Source organism: Scleropages formosus, chromosome 19 (assembly GCF_900964775.1).
Source record: "Scleropages formosus chromosome 19, fSclFor1.1, whole genome shotgun sequence".
NCBI lineage: Eukaryota > Metazoa > Chordata > Actinopteri > Osteoglossiformes > Osteoglossidae > Scleropages > Scleropages formosus.
The window spans coordinates 25,208,286-25,221,795 of NC_041824.1; the positions used below are offsets into that span (position 1 = coordinate 25,208,286).

At 43.6% G+C, this 13,510-nt stretch overlaps 1 protein-coding gene across 6 annotated transcripts in view; it reads right to left on the reverse strand.

Moving 5' to 3' along the window:
• The window catches only part of acacb (acetyl-CoA carboxylase beta), a 44,532-nt gene that overhangs the window by 28,855 nt on the left and 2,167 nt on the right, over window positions 1-13,510 (reverse strand). For 4 of the 6 annotated variants that reach the window (XM_018749012.2, XM_018749011.2, XM_018749010.2 and 1 more), the window contains exons 3-8: window positions 12,568-13,110; window positions 3,260-3,392; window positions 1,971-2,109; window positions 1,766-1,875; window positions 1,574-1,655; window positions 1,369-1,467 (exon numbers count right to left, since the gene is read on the reverse strand). In XM_018749012.2, the coding sequence (XP_018604528.1) occupies window positions 1,369-1,467; window positions 1,574-1,655; window positions 1,766-1,875; window positions 1,971-2,109; window positions 3,260-3,392; window positions 12,568-13,088 (1,084 nt within the window). In that variant the 5' untranslated portion in view covers window positions 13,089-13,110. Of the gene's footprint in view, window positions 1-1,368; window positions 1,468-1,573; window positions 1,656-1,765; window positions 1,876-1,970; window positions 2,110-3,259; window positions 3,393-8,822; window positions 8,903-12,567; window positions 13,111-13,510 lie in introns of those variants that run through there. The other 2 variants (XM_029246225.1, XM_018749013.1) reach the window with 2 other exon arrangements.

Below are 13,510 nucleotides of genomic sequence, written 5' to 3' on the forward strand. Positions count from 1 at the left end.
GGGCATGGGAATTTACTAATCCAGTCTACATGCGTTTTGTGGACTTGGAGAAGGCCTATGACTGTGTTCCCTGGGAAATTCTGTGGGAGGTGCTTCAAGAGTATGGGGTACCAGGGCCACTACTGCAGGCCATTCAGTCCTTGCACATACGGAGCGAAAGCTGTGTCCACATACTCGGCATTAAGTCAGGCCTGTTCAGTGTGGGTGTTGGACTCCGCCAAGGTTGTGCCTCGTCTCCACTCCTGTTTGTGGTTTTCATAGACAGGATATCAAGGCGCAGTCAAGGTCAGGAGGGCATTCTGTATGGGAGTCGGAAGGTGACGTCTCTGCTTTTTGCGGATGATGTTGTCCTTTTGGCACCGTCACATGGCTGCCTCCAGCATGCACTGGAATGGTTTGCAGCTGAGTGTGAACCGGTGGGGATGAGGATCAGCACCTCAAAGTCTGAGTCCATGGTTCTCTCACAGAAGAGGATGGTATGCCCCCTCCAGGTAAGGGGAGAGTTTTTGCCCCAGGTGGAGGAGTTCAAGTATCTTGGGGTCTTGTTCACGAGAGAGGGAAGAAGGGAGTGTGAGATCGGCCACAGACTGGGAGCAGCGGCAGCAGTAATGCGGTTGCTGTACCGGACCGTAGTGGTGAAGGGGGAGCTGAGCCATAAGGTGAAGCTCTCCATTTACTGGTCGATCTACATCCCTACCTTCACCTATGGTCATCAACTCTGGGTGATGACCGAAAGAATAAGATCGCGGATACAAGCGGACGAAATGAGTTTTCTCCGCAGGGTGCTGGGACTCACTCTCCGTGACAGGGTGAGGAGTTCAGACATCTGGGAGGAACTCAGAGTAGAGTCGCTACTCCTTCACATTGAGAGGAGCCAGTTGAGGTGGTTCAGGCATCTGATAAGGATGCCCCCTAGGCACCTCCCTTTGGAGGTATACCAGGCACAGCCAACTGGGATGAGGCCGTGAGGTCGGCCCAGGGGGATTATATCTCACAGTTGGCCTGGGGGCGGCTGGGAATCCCCCAGGTTGAGCTGGAGGAAGTTGTGGGGGACAGGGGCGGCTGGGCCTCTCTACTCTTCCTGCTGCCACTATGATCCTTTTAGGACAAGCAGGACAGAAGATGGATGGATGGATGATAAAGAGGTGTATTATTCAAGTGGCTGGTGAGCTACATTTTATTATAAGCATAAACCATTTCCCAGCTCTACTGATTTGACTTCTTTACGCCAATGGTGTAGACATCCTTGGAAGACGTGCAACACTTAAGCGGCAAAAAAAGGTTTGTACCTGTGGTACAGAGAGGTCACTTGGAGCCTACTGTATATCTAAGCTATGATGACTGATGAGTGATGAGCATGTACTGCACCTGATCCACTCCAGGGCAGGACAGGTATGTCTGCACTCTGAGCCACAATGGAGCAGGCCACCTTGTCTCCCAGCGCCCACATGGCCTTACTGGAGGGACCTGGAACAGAGTGCCAGACAGCATCACACTACACTGCTGAGGACACAGCTTCCAAAGCCACAGATTACAAAAAGCAGAGTTAAATCTCCAATGAGCGCACAGGTACCTAAAAAGCATATTCCTGCCTTGTGCAGCAGGTCCGGAAGCTTGGGGTTTTCGGAGGCATGTCCCCAGCCAGCCCACACAGCCTAGCAAGATAATGCAGCTACGGTAATGCTTATAGTGCATCGTGACAGGCAACAACTTTCAGGTATTGACAGTCACAGCAACAAGGCCACGTGAGATACAGCAAACGCACCTGCACCGGGATTCTCTTGGCAATGTCCACGATTAGCTCCACGTTGGCATAGTTGTTGTTGTTGGTTCCACCAGACACTGGTACATAGTGATCTGCCATTTTGATGTACTCTAGAGCAGGCAATGAGCAGACACCTTAGTGCCTCTTTATCATCTCTGTGGTTGTGTAAGGCCACAATAACAAAGAGGTCATTTCGACAAAGCACCTGCGTTGGCTTTCAAGTCCTCGGGAGTGACCATGACCACAAAGCGAATTGCCCTCTCATTGCGGAACATCTCGTAGGACCAGCGCCTGATGGAACGCATACACTTGACCGCTGCAATGCCATTGTTGGCTATAAGAACCTTGAAAGACACAGGAAGACAATGGACATTAAAGTGATGGTAGGAACATAGTAGTTTTCACAATAACCTCAAACCCTGTGATACTCGGATGACCTTTACTACCATTTTACTGGTGACAAACAGGATTTGTTTTATTTGCTGCACAGGCCTGTCTGCAATAATGAAGTCTTCAGCAAAGCTGCATCTATCAATCTATTATCAGAACCCACTTAGCCAGTGCAGGGTCACGATAGTCCAGAGCCTATCCTGGAATCACAGAACGTGAAGCAGGGTACACCCTGGACAGAAGATCGGTTCTTCACAATGCAATCACACACCCTCATTCACTGAAACATACGCACACCAAGGGCAATTTAGTGTCACCAATTCACATGAAATGCACTTCTTTGGACTGTGGGAGGAAACCGACAGAACATACAACTTGTAGAGGACAAGCCTGGTTTGAACCCCATTTTTTGTTCGGCCTTAAATTGCATAATTCAATGACTAATACAATGATTAATTGAAATTAAACATAATTTCACAATAAAACAGTTCATTGATAGGCAGTATCAATCATAGTTGTGCCCATGGATCCCTATTTATGACTTGAATTGCTTCACTAAGTGTACAGACATGACCTGCCTATCACCTGCATACGTATGGCTGATCCCTACTTCAGCACAAATTATGTACAAGAATCTACCTATCCACACAATAGAGTGGCATAACACACTCACTTACACAGAGAAACCCTATGGACAAATCTTTTTCTCTCATGCATATGTACAGGATGTTTTTCAGCCCTTTTTCACCCAAAGATTGACATTGTTTCTGAATAGCGGTACATTTATTTATTTATTTTTTAACAACAAAACAGCACTTTTAAAACTGCTTAAAATTACTCTTAAATTTAATTATAAAGTATTGCAACACACTTGTGGCATAAAAATGGTTAATAAATCCTTTTAACCCATTAGCAGTTTATTCCAAAAAAGTACTAAAAGCTATTACAGCTAGCACAACAAAAGTTTCTGCAGGCAGAAATGTTTCCTACAGCACTACCGCACTATCACACTCCGTTCCTGTCTCCCCTGACCTATGCCATGCACGGCTCTCTATCTGCCCCGTCACACAATGCCTCCCTCCCCACATGGGACACCGGCCTGACCTTGTCGATGACACGGGTTCCGCCGAAACGGGTGACAAACTCAGCTGGAGAGGCCACGGTGAAGTCCCGCTGGAGGTCCATTTTCCGGAGCTCGCGACCCTTCCTTACAAGGTGCAGGCCAGACATACTGGGCCTTGGAGGTGAACAGGAGCCAAGACGACACAATTTACCATTCCAATAACATAACAACACTGCCTTTTATGAGGTCATAGCCTTGTTCACTGAATACCTGACATCAAATATCACTACAAAGATGGGAAATAACTACAACAGAACATGCACACTTTACACATACGAGCAGACAACACACAGTAAATGAATTACTCGACTGATGTAGCTTTTAAAATTATATTTAACTGATCAAAGTAAAAGGAACTAAAAGTAAGAAAAATAAAAAAGATTCTCGTTTGAATCCCACCTCCTGCTGTAGTACCTTTGATCAAGGTACTTATCCTGAATTGATACATGTAAAAAATTACCCTGCTGTATAAATGAATATATCATAATAAATTAACACTCAATTGCTTGGGAGAAAAATGCCAGATAATTAAGGATGAATAGAAACCCAGTCTGCAGTGATATGAGCATCATTCTCCTCTGCAGTACAATACATAGTGAGCTTAAAACAGGAGTAGGTTACACTGCAAGTCCGCGGGCTACCTTCTTGCATGTTGACAGCCAGCAGCTTCTCCACACACTTTTCACCTTTGACCTCCAGTCTTCAGCTGTACAATTTCTCCACAACACCTCGAGTTCTTCACCATGTTCATTTGAAAGCCATTCTGCCCCAAACAGCAGCACAACAACTGAGCCACACTCACTGTCTGACTGCGGACTACGGGTGAGAACAGTGCACAGGACCACGGCGTTTGTTTTACCTGCAAAGGCTGTCGCACTCAATGCTGATATGGTTAGTGCCCCAGACGTCAAAGAGCTAATCAACAGCCAAAGTGTTATCAAAAGGCGACGGTCACATAGTTAACTGTTTCAGCGACAATGGCCTCCGCAGCCTGGAGGAAAGGACTGAATAGGAAAATGTGAACCAGGGAACTCCAATGTGCATCCTGCTTTTCATATTAGGGCCCACCTTTTAAAATATTTTTTTAAATTAATATATAGCATACACATTGTAAATTCTGTTAAATCACATAACGTTATGTTAGAAACTATCTTATTTAGGTGTGGTTTGTGTATGTGCTTGCTACGTTTAATAATTTGTTTAAAAATGGAAAGTCGATATGCAGCTAACTGTGTAAGCTATACTGGTTCAGACTGTGGTATGAGAAAAATGGACTGTACTCTAAAATCATGTGTCTGAATCCAAATGTCTCCATCTGTTCATGTAATGCGTTTTTTTTCTATTGTTTCGAGATGTGTATCGCTTTGGAGAAAAGCATCTGCTAAATGAATAGATGTAAATGTAATAAAAACAAGATAAAATATTAATAGTAATAATTCAATTTATACAATCAAGACTGTGTATATCACCAATATTTTTATACTTGTAGCTATCAAACTAATTCATAATAATGACTGTGGCCCTTGGCTAATAAAGGCTGAACACCCCTAATTTAGACAATCTGAATCTAGATGACATATTAGCAGACATTTCCGGGTCACCTGAACTAACAGTCCAGATATGCATTTCTCATATGTGAAAAACACATTACCCTACACTTATTGTCATCCCACAGTTTGTGTACACTAGAAACAACAAACACAACATTTAATAAAACCCAGATTTTTCAGTTATATCACCCCTAAAGTAACAACACGTGGTAATGTTCTTTAAAATAAATAAAAGTTTGAGCGGTGCTTTGATTACATATTATATCTGTGTGATAAAGTGGGTCTGAGGACAAGGAAAAGCACAAGAAAAGCTCTCTTACAGGAGGGCAAGGAAAGTGACATGAGGGCTTTCAAGGAAACAAGATTTCCGTATCACTGTACAAAACCACAGTGATAATGTGAACTATGTACTGCAGCACCTTAAAATATGTGGTGACAGGTACAGAGATACCACAGTGGTAACTAAAAGTTATTACCATGCAGATAGGAGTCCAGGATTACAGTATGTTCTACATCTTGCATTTATTGTCTCAAGATAAACTGAGAACTTCTTTAAACCAGAAAGCAGTCAGTTGCCAGCTCTATCTTATCAATCCATATACAACAGAGACCAGACATTTAAAATTCCCATGGGGTCCAGCTATAACGATGGCTTACAATTCTATTTAGTGTAAGAAAATGACTTGGAACCGAATTCTACTGCCCTTGCTCAGTATATTCTTTTATTTCTCCAAACCAGACCACCAGGTTTGCACATTATTGCCAAGTAAACAGTTAAGTTCTTATGTATTAAAACAAGTAACTTGAACCAACTCTTACTGTTTGGAACACTTTATCTGTTTTGGTTGTGGGCAAAGGAAAGTGTTCCATGATAATTTACATAGCATTTTCTACTGCTCATTCAGTGGTCAGTAACAAAGCGTGTAATATCAGCTAATGCCATGATACGAGTCCTAGTTGCTACAGCAATAACCTTAGCACTACAGTTGCTGTGGTAAATGAAGATTATCATGCAACTGCACGGATTTTTAATTCAGTAACTTTGTTTGCTGATTAACCAAACATAAAAACAACTGTAATTCTGCCTGGTTGTTTCAATTTTTCACAATACAGCAGGTTAACCATAAACTAATTGCAACTCACTGGTGTGCCGGTGCAAATGTTTGGATCACGATACTGTTGGGTGGAAACCGCAGCAATGTCTCGCTCATCTTTTTTTTAACTAGAGGGCCATTTAAAACTCTTTTTGTTCAAAACACACTTCTACTCCAAGTCATAATCAGTGGAAGCTCAGCAATACAAACAAGGAAACCTCCATTTATTAGTGGGGTATTGTAACAATATTCATGAAACTTCCTCCAACAGTCTGCATCAAAATCAGATTGAAACGACAAAAAATTAAAAAATAAAAATAAAATAAAAAAAATATGCCTACAAACTCCAGTTCAACCCAGTCATACTTTGCATACCCTGGCACCCCATGCTTCTGGGATAGGCTCTTTACCACCCTAATCCAGCCTTAGGATAAGTGAGCGAGTGAGTGTAAAGAAATACTGAAGTATATTTGGAGACATAGAGCAGTGACACCTGTGTAGTTTAGCTCCACTTTCTAACAAAATGGTGAATGCCGACCATTTTCCCCCCACGGCTTTGGCAGCTGCTGCCAAACTCATGATCAGCAACAAACATTCTAACTGTCGGCACATTTACGGCTTGTCAATATATCGTGCGTTGCTCTACTGCAGTTTATTACTTCAGTAAGTCATCTCAGATACAGACAAACCGCCTAATCACAGAAAAAAAAAAGTAGAAGATGGAAATACAGAAAAAGGAACAATATGCACATCCCTTTATATGTTTAGTTTTTTCTCAAGATTAACTTATTAAAACACAGACAAGGAATACAAAGGAATATATACAGTATAAATCTGAACAGAAAAACTGCATTTCACATGAGTGTTTTTTTTTTTTTTTCTTTTTTTTTTATTTGTCCTGTACTCCTGTTCTGCGTTGCACCATGGTCTCTGGAGAAATGACATTTTGATCCACTGTATACAAGCTATATAGAGGAATGGAAATAAAGAAAACTTGAATTTGAGTGTTCCTAAGAGCTGGGCTGAGGGGTGCTGTTCACTCTACTGGTTTTACATGGCCACTCTGGACTTGGTAAAAATGGTTTTTGGGCCTTGTTTTACCCAAGTTGTTAGTAGCTGACAGAGGGATTGTTGGACCATCACCCAATCATGTCTGGTTTGCACAGTGAACATATTGCGCTGCTGAGCAGTTTTCAGAGGAGTGTGACCTTTGATCCAATAACAGCATGTCTCCTGCAATGCTGGAAACCTGGGCAGGGCAATGATGTACAAATAATTAAAACCTTTCACAGAACCTATAACTGGAAATACAACTGTAGAAGAACAAAGAGGAGACCGTTACCTTGGTCATTAGAGCTATGGGTTTGCACTCAAAGACGACAGGTTCAAAATCCACCCCCACCTGTGGTACCCTTGAACAAGGTACTTACCCTAAAAGCTGATCCTGTAAAAATTACCATGCTGTATGGATTTCATTTTGGAGAAACGGTCAAAAAAATTAATACTTAAACATATTTAAGCAGGGGAATCGCTAAGTGGATCCTCATGTCATGAATTTGATTTACAAATTTTCAAAGACAGAATTTTTTCAACTTATTTACGCACATGCACACACACACTGTCTGAAAACTGCTTGCCCCAAGTGGGGTCGCGGCAAGCCGTAGCCTAACTCTGCGGCACAGGGCGCAAGGCTGGAAGGGGAGAAGACACACTCAGGACGGAATGCCAGTCCATCGCATGGCACCCCAAGCAGGACTTGAACCCCAGACCTGCCAGAGAGCAGACATAGGCCAAACCCGCTGCGCCACTATGTCCCCCTCAATCCATTTCATTTTCTTTTTAAAAAAAAAAAAAAAAAACTGTGTTGAGGCTTCCACAGTGTTCACAGCTCATATCTGACATTACTCATTCTGGGTGAGTAATACCATGATGAGGAATGCTGAACATGTTTATTGGACAAACTCGTCAAAAATCTGCAATAACAAGGAATTTGTTGAGACAATATTTTTAATTTCAGTCATTTCAAATTAGTTGTAATGTTAATATAACTCAAAGTTAATAAATATTACAACAAGACAAACCATATTTTATTCACTATACCTATGTCAGGTTTTCTCAAAACCTAACCAGGTATACCTCCATCACTGCATGTTTATTGACTCCATAGATCATAAAGCCCGACGCCGATAAACGTTGCGGATGCTATTTCAAGTTAATTAAAAGTCCTGGAATGTCACCCTGCATAAGACAAACAGCTGATGAACATAAAATAATTGCAGTCTGACAGAGGATTCTGAATTCATTACAGCTTCACCCAAGGTTTTTACAGAACCTTGTCCATGAACAAATACAGGGACATCTGTATTAATCTTTCACTGACTGCGATGTAATGGTTGGAGTTAAAAATACACTTCCGGTCCCAGCAACAATAAGTTGACCCAGTGTTCCGCAGTTATACCAGCACTGCCTGCTCTCAGACACTGCATGTGCAGAGATTGCTTCAGCTAAAACATTGAGCAGTAACCAGATAAACATATTAGCTGCAGGAAGAGTATAGCAGGAGTTGCACACAGGACTAACTGGGAGAAAAGTTTCCCGGTAATCTTAGGGGGGCTATGAGATATGCAAGGCCTTTGCAGACATCTGGTCTAAGGACTGCAAGTTCCTCAGCGACAGAGTGCGTCTATTCACAACTCCAATGAAAACATTTCCTGCCTGTCTGCAGCACTACGTTTCTGTTCCAATATCTCTGTTTGCAGAATGTTCTCTTCCGCCCCAGCAGCGCACCCTTGGCATGTTGTTTATGACCCTCACCAGCAGTGCAGCCGTGCACTCTACCTCCTCCTGCACACTGTAAACAGGAGGAACTGAAGGAAGAAATCTCTGGGTTGAGAACTCACCTCTTGAGGCACTGAAACCAGTTGAGGGTGGGTCGGCCGTCCCCCTCCATTGTTGTGATCCACACTTACTGCTGAGCCAAAATACCTCTGACCAAAAGAAAAACCAACTAACCTCAAACCACCCCCTTCCGCCCCCCTCCCTCCACAGTTCGCTCCCCACCCCCACTTCCTACATTACTCACAGACCCACATTGCTATGAGATGTGCTCTCCACACATTAGTCTCTCACACACACACACACACACACACACACACACACACACACACACACACACACACACACACCATAGGGCAGACTGAAACATGTCAGCCCATAGCACCTTTAAAAGCACACAAATTCAGTTTTATTTCAAAATACCGTATACAACTTTAAGAAGAGCTAGCAGAACAACATGTGCTCTACAGTAGACATGGAGAAACTTCCATTGAGCCGCTTGTATCTAAAGCTGACTCCGTTTACTGGTGTTAAGTAAAATTGACTTACAAGGATTCATACTTAAATAATTAATATTAACAATGAAAAGCAGGTGAAAACTGGGACTAACCCTCTCCAGGTAGACATTGTAAATTAGCATCTACTGGTAGATTTTTCCTATTGCTAATATTAACTGGGCCCTGAGAAGGTTAAAAGCCCACTTACATTTACATTTGTTTACTTAGCAGATGCTTTTCTCCAAAGCAACTTCTAACGAACACTATATAGTGTTATCAGCCCACACGCCTTATTCATCAAGGTGACTTACGCTGCTAGACACACTACTTACAATAGGTCACTCATCCATACATCAGTGGAAAACATTCTCTGTCACTCACACACTATGGGTGAACCTGAACAGCATGTCTTTGGACCACTTACCTTTACCTTCATTCATCTCAAAGTATGATCTCTAAGGTAGTTGAAAACCTGCAGTCCTGGTGTCCTGACCAACAACTGGTCCCCTCCGTGGGGTGGTGTTTTATCTTTGGGCACTGAGGAGGTTTGCACCAACCGACTGAACCCACATCAAGTGGGAGTCTGGGATACAGAACAGCTGCCAATCTCACATATTCACTGGCCACAGGCCAAGACTTGGCATCTGTCAGCACTCATTTTTATCCAAGCACTAATTTATAAAGTTTTAAAAGTTGAGTGAACCCTATCGTATGGACATTCCTCCTGACTGTACTGCTTTAGGAAGGGACTGTGTGCAAGCATGTCATTTATCTCTGGAAGCAGAGTACGATTCTGAAAGCCAATGTCAGAAAACCATGTTCCATTAATAGTACAGAAATGTGTGGAATGAAACAATAACACGGGGCAACATGGGCCGGCCAGTCAGATGACCTTTCAGTACTTGACACGAGCAGCAGGAGGACTGTTCATAAATCCACACTTAGCTCATTGGTGCTGCAACAGCACCCCCCACTGAGACCCTAAAGATATGGCACCCTAACCCTGTTACTCCCCTTCTGCACCACAACTTCGTGTATGATTCTACTTCAGCAAGTTTCCTTGTCCAGTTCCCCCCACTTCTTTTCGGGTAATTTTAAACTAGCTAGTATAAGATGAAAGAGGCCATGAATTGAAAGGTTTAAAACACACCCTACCAACAAAAGCCTAAAAAAAGGTGCGTTGACATGGTGACACAATGAGTAGCGTTGCTGTTTCAACACCTGAATGTTGCGAGAGGACACAAGTTTGAGCCTTGCTCAGTCTGTGTGATCTTTGCATGTTCTCCCAATGTCTGCATGGGTTTCCTTAAGGTATTCCGATTTCCTCCTACAGTCTGATGACATGTTGTTTCAGGTGGATTGGTGACTAAGCCACCCATAGTGTGCAAGTGACACAAAGAGTGTGTTTTATTGATGTGTACGAGTGACAGAGAGAGTGTGTTCGACTGATTTATGGATGAGTGACCCATCGTAAGTAGTGTATCTAGCAATGCAAGTCACCTTGGTGAATAAGGTGTGTGGGGTGATAACACCACATTCATTCATTCAAAATACACAGGAAAATATGTTATACCCCGAGCGTATTTTTCAACGGCTGTACACAAGGACCCAGTCCAACCACCAACCTGAAGCCACAGAGAACACTCAGCATAGCCAACATACATTTTCATGCCTTGAGACCAAGACATTTAACTGACCTAACCCACCCACCAAACCGAAACTAATCCCGCCAACAAAAACCAAACCAACATACCAGCTCTAACCCACCAACAAATAACCAAACCAAGCCTAACCCACCAATACAAAACACCAAACCACACCCACCAACAAAACACCTAAAGCAAGCATACCCCAACAAACCAGCCATCCAACCAAACCACTAACAATAACCAGCCACCAAACCACACCCACCAAAGCCAAACCTACAGATCAAGTCTCAACCACCAACAGAAACCAACCAAGCGTACTCCCACCAACACAAAAACTAACCATCAAACCAAACAGACCAAGTCTAACATATCAACACAGAACCATCAACCCATACCACCAGCAAAACCAAGCCTAACAACCAACCATCAAACTGCACCCACCAAAGTCAAACCAACAAACCAAGTCTAACCCACCAACACAAAAACCAACAAACCACACCCACCAACAAAACCAAAGCAACAAACCATGTCTGATCCACCACCAAAAAACCAAACCAAAGCTAACCACCAACACAAAAAAACCATCAACGAAACCCAACAAAGCCAAATCAACAGACCAAGCCTAATTCACCAACCAAACCAACAAACCACACCAGCAGGGTACCAAAATGAGTATTTCATTGAGGTTATCAAGTAGGCACCTCCTTTCGTCGGTGTTTCATTGAATTAGGCCCACGACACCTCCAGAAGGCTCAACAGTGCAGTCCAGTGTCCCAGACGCACCCCCCTCCACACACGTTCGATACCCTTCACCCTCAACAAATACCGCAACCCCACTAACTCAACCAGTTAAACCACAGCTTATACATACCTAGTAGTATCCACTGTAAGTCGCTTTGGAGAAAAGCATCTGCTAAATAAATAAATGCATAAATAAATGTGTGGATGGCTAACTCAATGTAAGTAGTGTATCTAGCAGTGTAAGTTAACTTCGGTGAATAAAGTGCGGGCTGACAACAACATAGCGTCCACTGGAAGATGGTCTGGAGAAAAGTATCTGCTAAATGAAGAAACGTAAACATTACCCGATATGCTACATAAAAGACTTTGCTGAGCAGTCTCCATGTGCCAACAATTAACACCATTTCCTAACAGAAGAATCTGTCTCAATTCACTAAGTTACAGTATTATTAGCTGTGCAAAGCCACATGAATTGGAGCCTGACAGTATGGAACGCCATTACTGACCACCATGTGAAAACATTGTTATAGACATGGTTATTTTGGATTTTCCATCACTTAAAGCATAGTGGGTAGAACTGCTGCCTTTGGATCTAAAGGTCGCAGGTTCAATCCCCACCTCCAGCTGTAGTATCGCTGAGCAAGGTACCTACCCTGAATTGCTTCAATAAAATTACTCAGCTGTATAAATGGGTAAATAACTGTAAGCTTGTGATAACTGTAACCGTAACACTGTAAGTTGCTTTGGAGAAAAGCATCAGATAAATGTAAATGTACTTTAAAGAGTTACATCCCAACTACTGCACATTTCAAGTAAAAGACCTGGCTGCTGACAACTGTGCAATGGTCACTACAAAGATGGAGGTAAACAGTAGAGCAAGGTAAAGACAACTGTCAAGCCTGAATTGTCTTAAAGAGCAGTACCTCATGCTGGTGGAGGAAGATAAGGTGGACACCAAAGACTTGCTTGGGGCTACACTCGCTTCAGGAGGCTCACAGGAACCACCGCAGGGCCTCCCTGTAGCCTCATCCGAGAGGTGCTGTGGTCCTGGCAGTTCCTCATCCGAGGAGTTGTCCTCCGAGGCACCCAGGATGAACTTGAGGCGGTCCCTGGAGAAGCCCCCAGGAGTGGAGCTGCTCTCAGATGTTGTACTGTGCGACAGAGGTTGGAAAGGTCCTTCTGCATCTTCTCCTTGCATGTCCGCACTGGCTGACAGATGGGCAACCAGGCAGCACTCCTCACCAGGTTCTGTGGAGATGGCATTCGATGCGAGGCAGGCCACAGATGCATCCTTGGCCGGGTGCCCACCAATCTCCGGTTCGGCCTGCATCTGCTCATTCGCCTCAGCTGGACCCGTAGCTCCTTTGGAAAGCAGTAGCCTGGGCCAAGCGAGTGCCCACAGCAGCCACAACGTCAGCAACCCAAAGAGAAGGAGCACCAACATTCAAACTCGTGCCTCCTGGGTCCTGCAGTCATGGTCAAAAACAAACAAGTGAGACAGACATGACGCCCAAGGCAGAACTGTCAAACAAACATAATACAGGAGCACAAGCAGAGCAGCTGTATTTCTGAATAAACGCTGTACCGGCAACACAAATATGGGTCAACGCTAGCTGTCTTTCTGAGAGGTGCGGAGGGAGCAGGAGAAAGGAGGTCTATGGCATCCAAGCGCTGCTGGGACACAGCAGTGCCCTTCACACCAACAGGGTCATGGTGTTGGCAAAGTGGGGGAAAGTTCACATCAGAACTGGGGGGGTAAGGCCAAGCAACAGGCCACATGTCTGGGGGTCCTAAATAACATATACCAACACATTTTGTGTTATTAAAACAAAAACATTTATCAGTCCTGACTCTTAGAACACGATA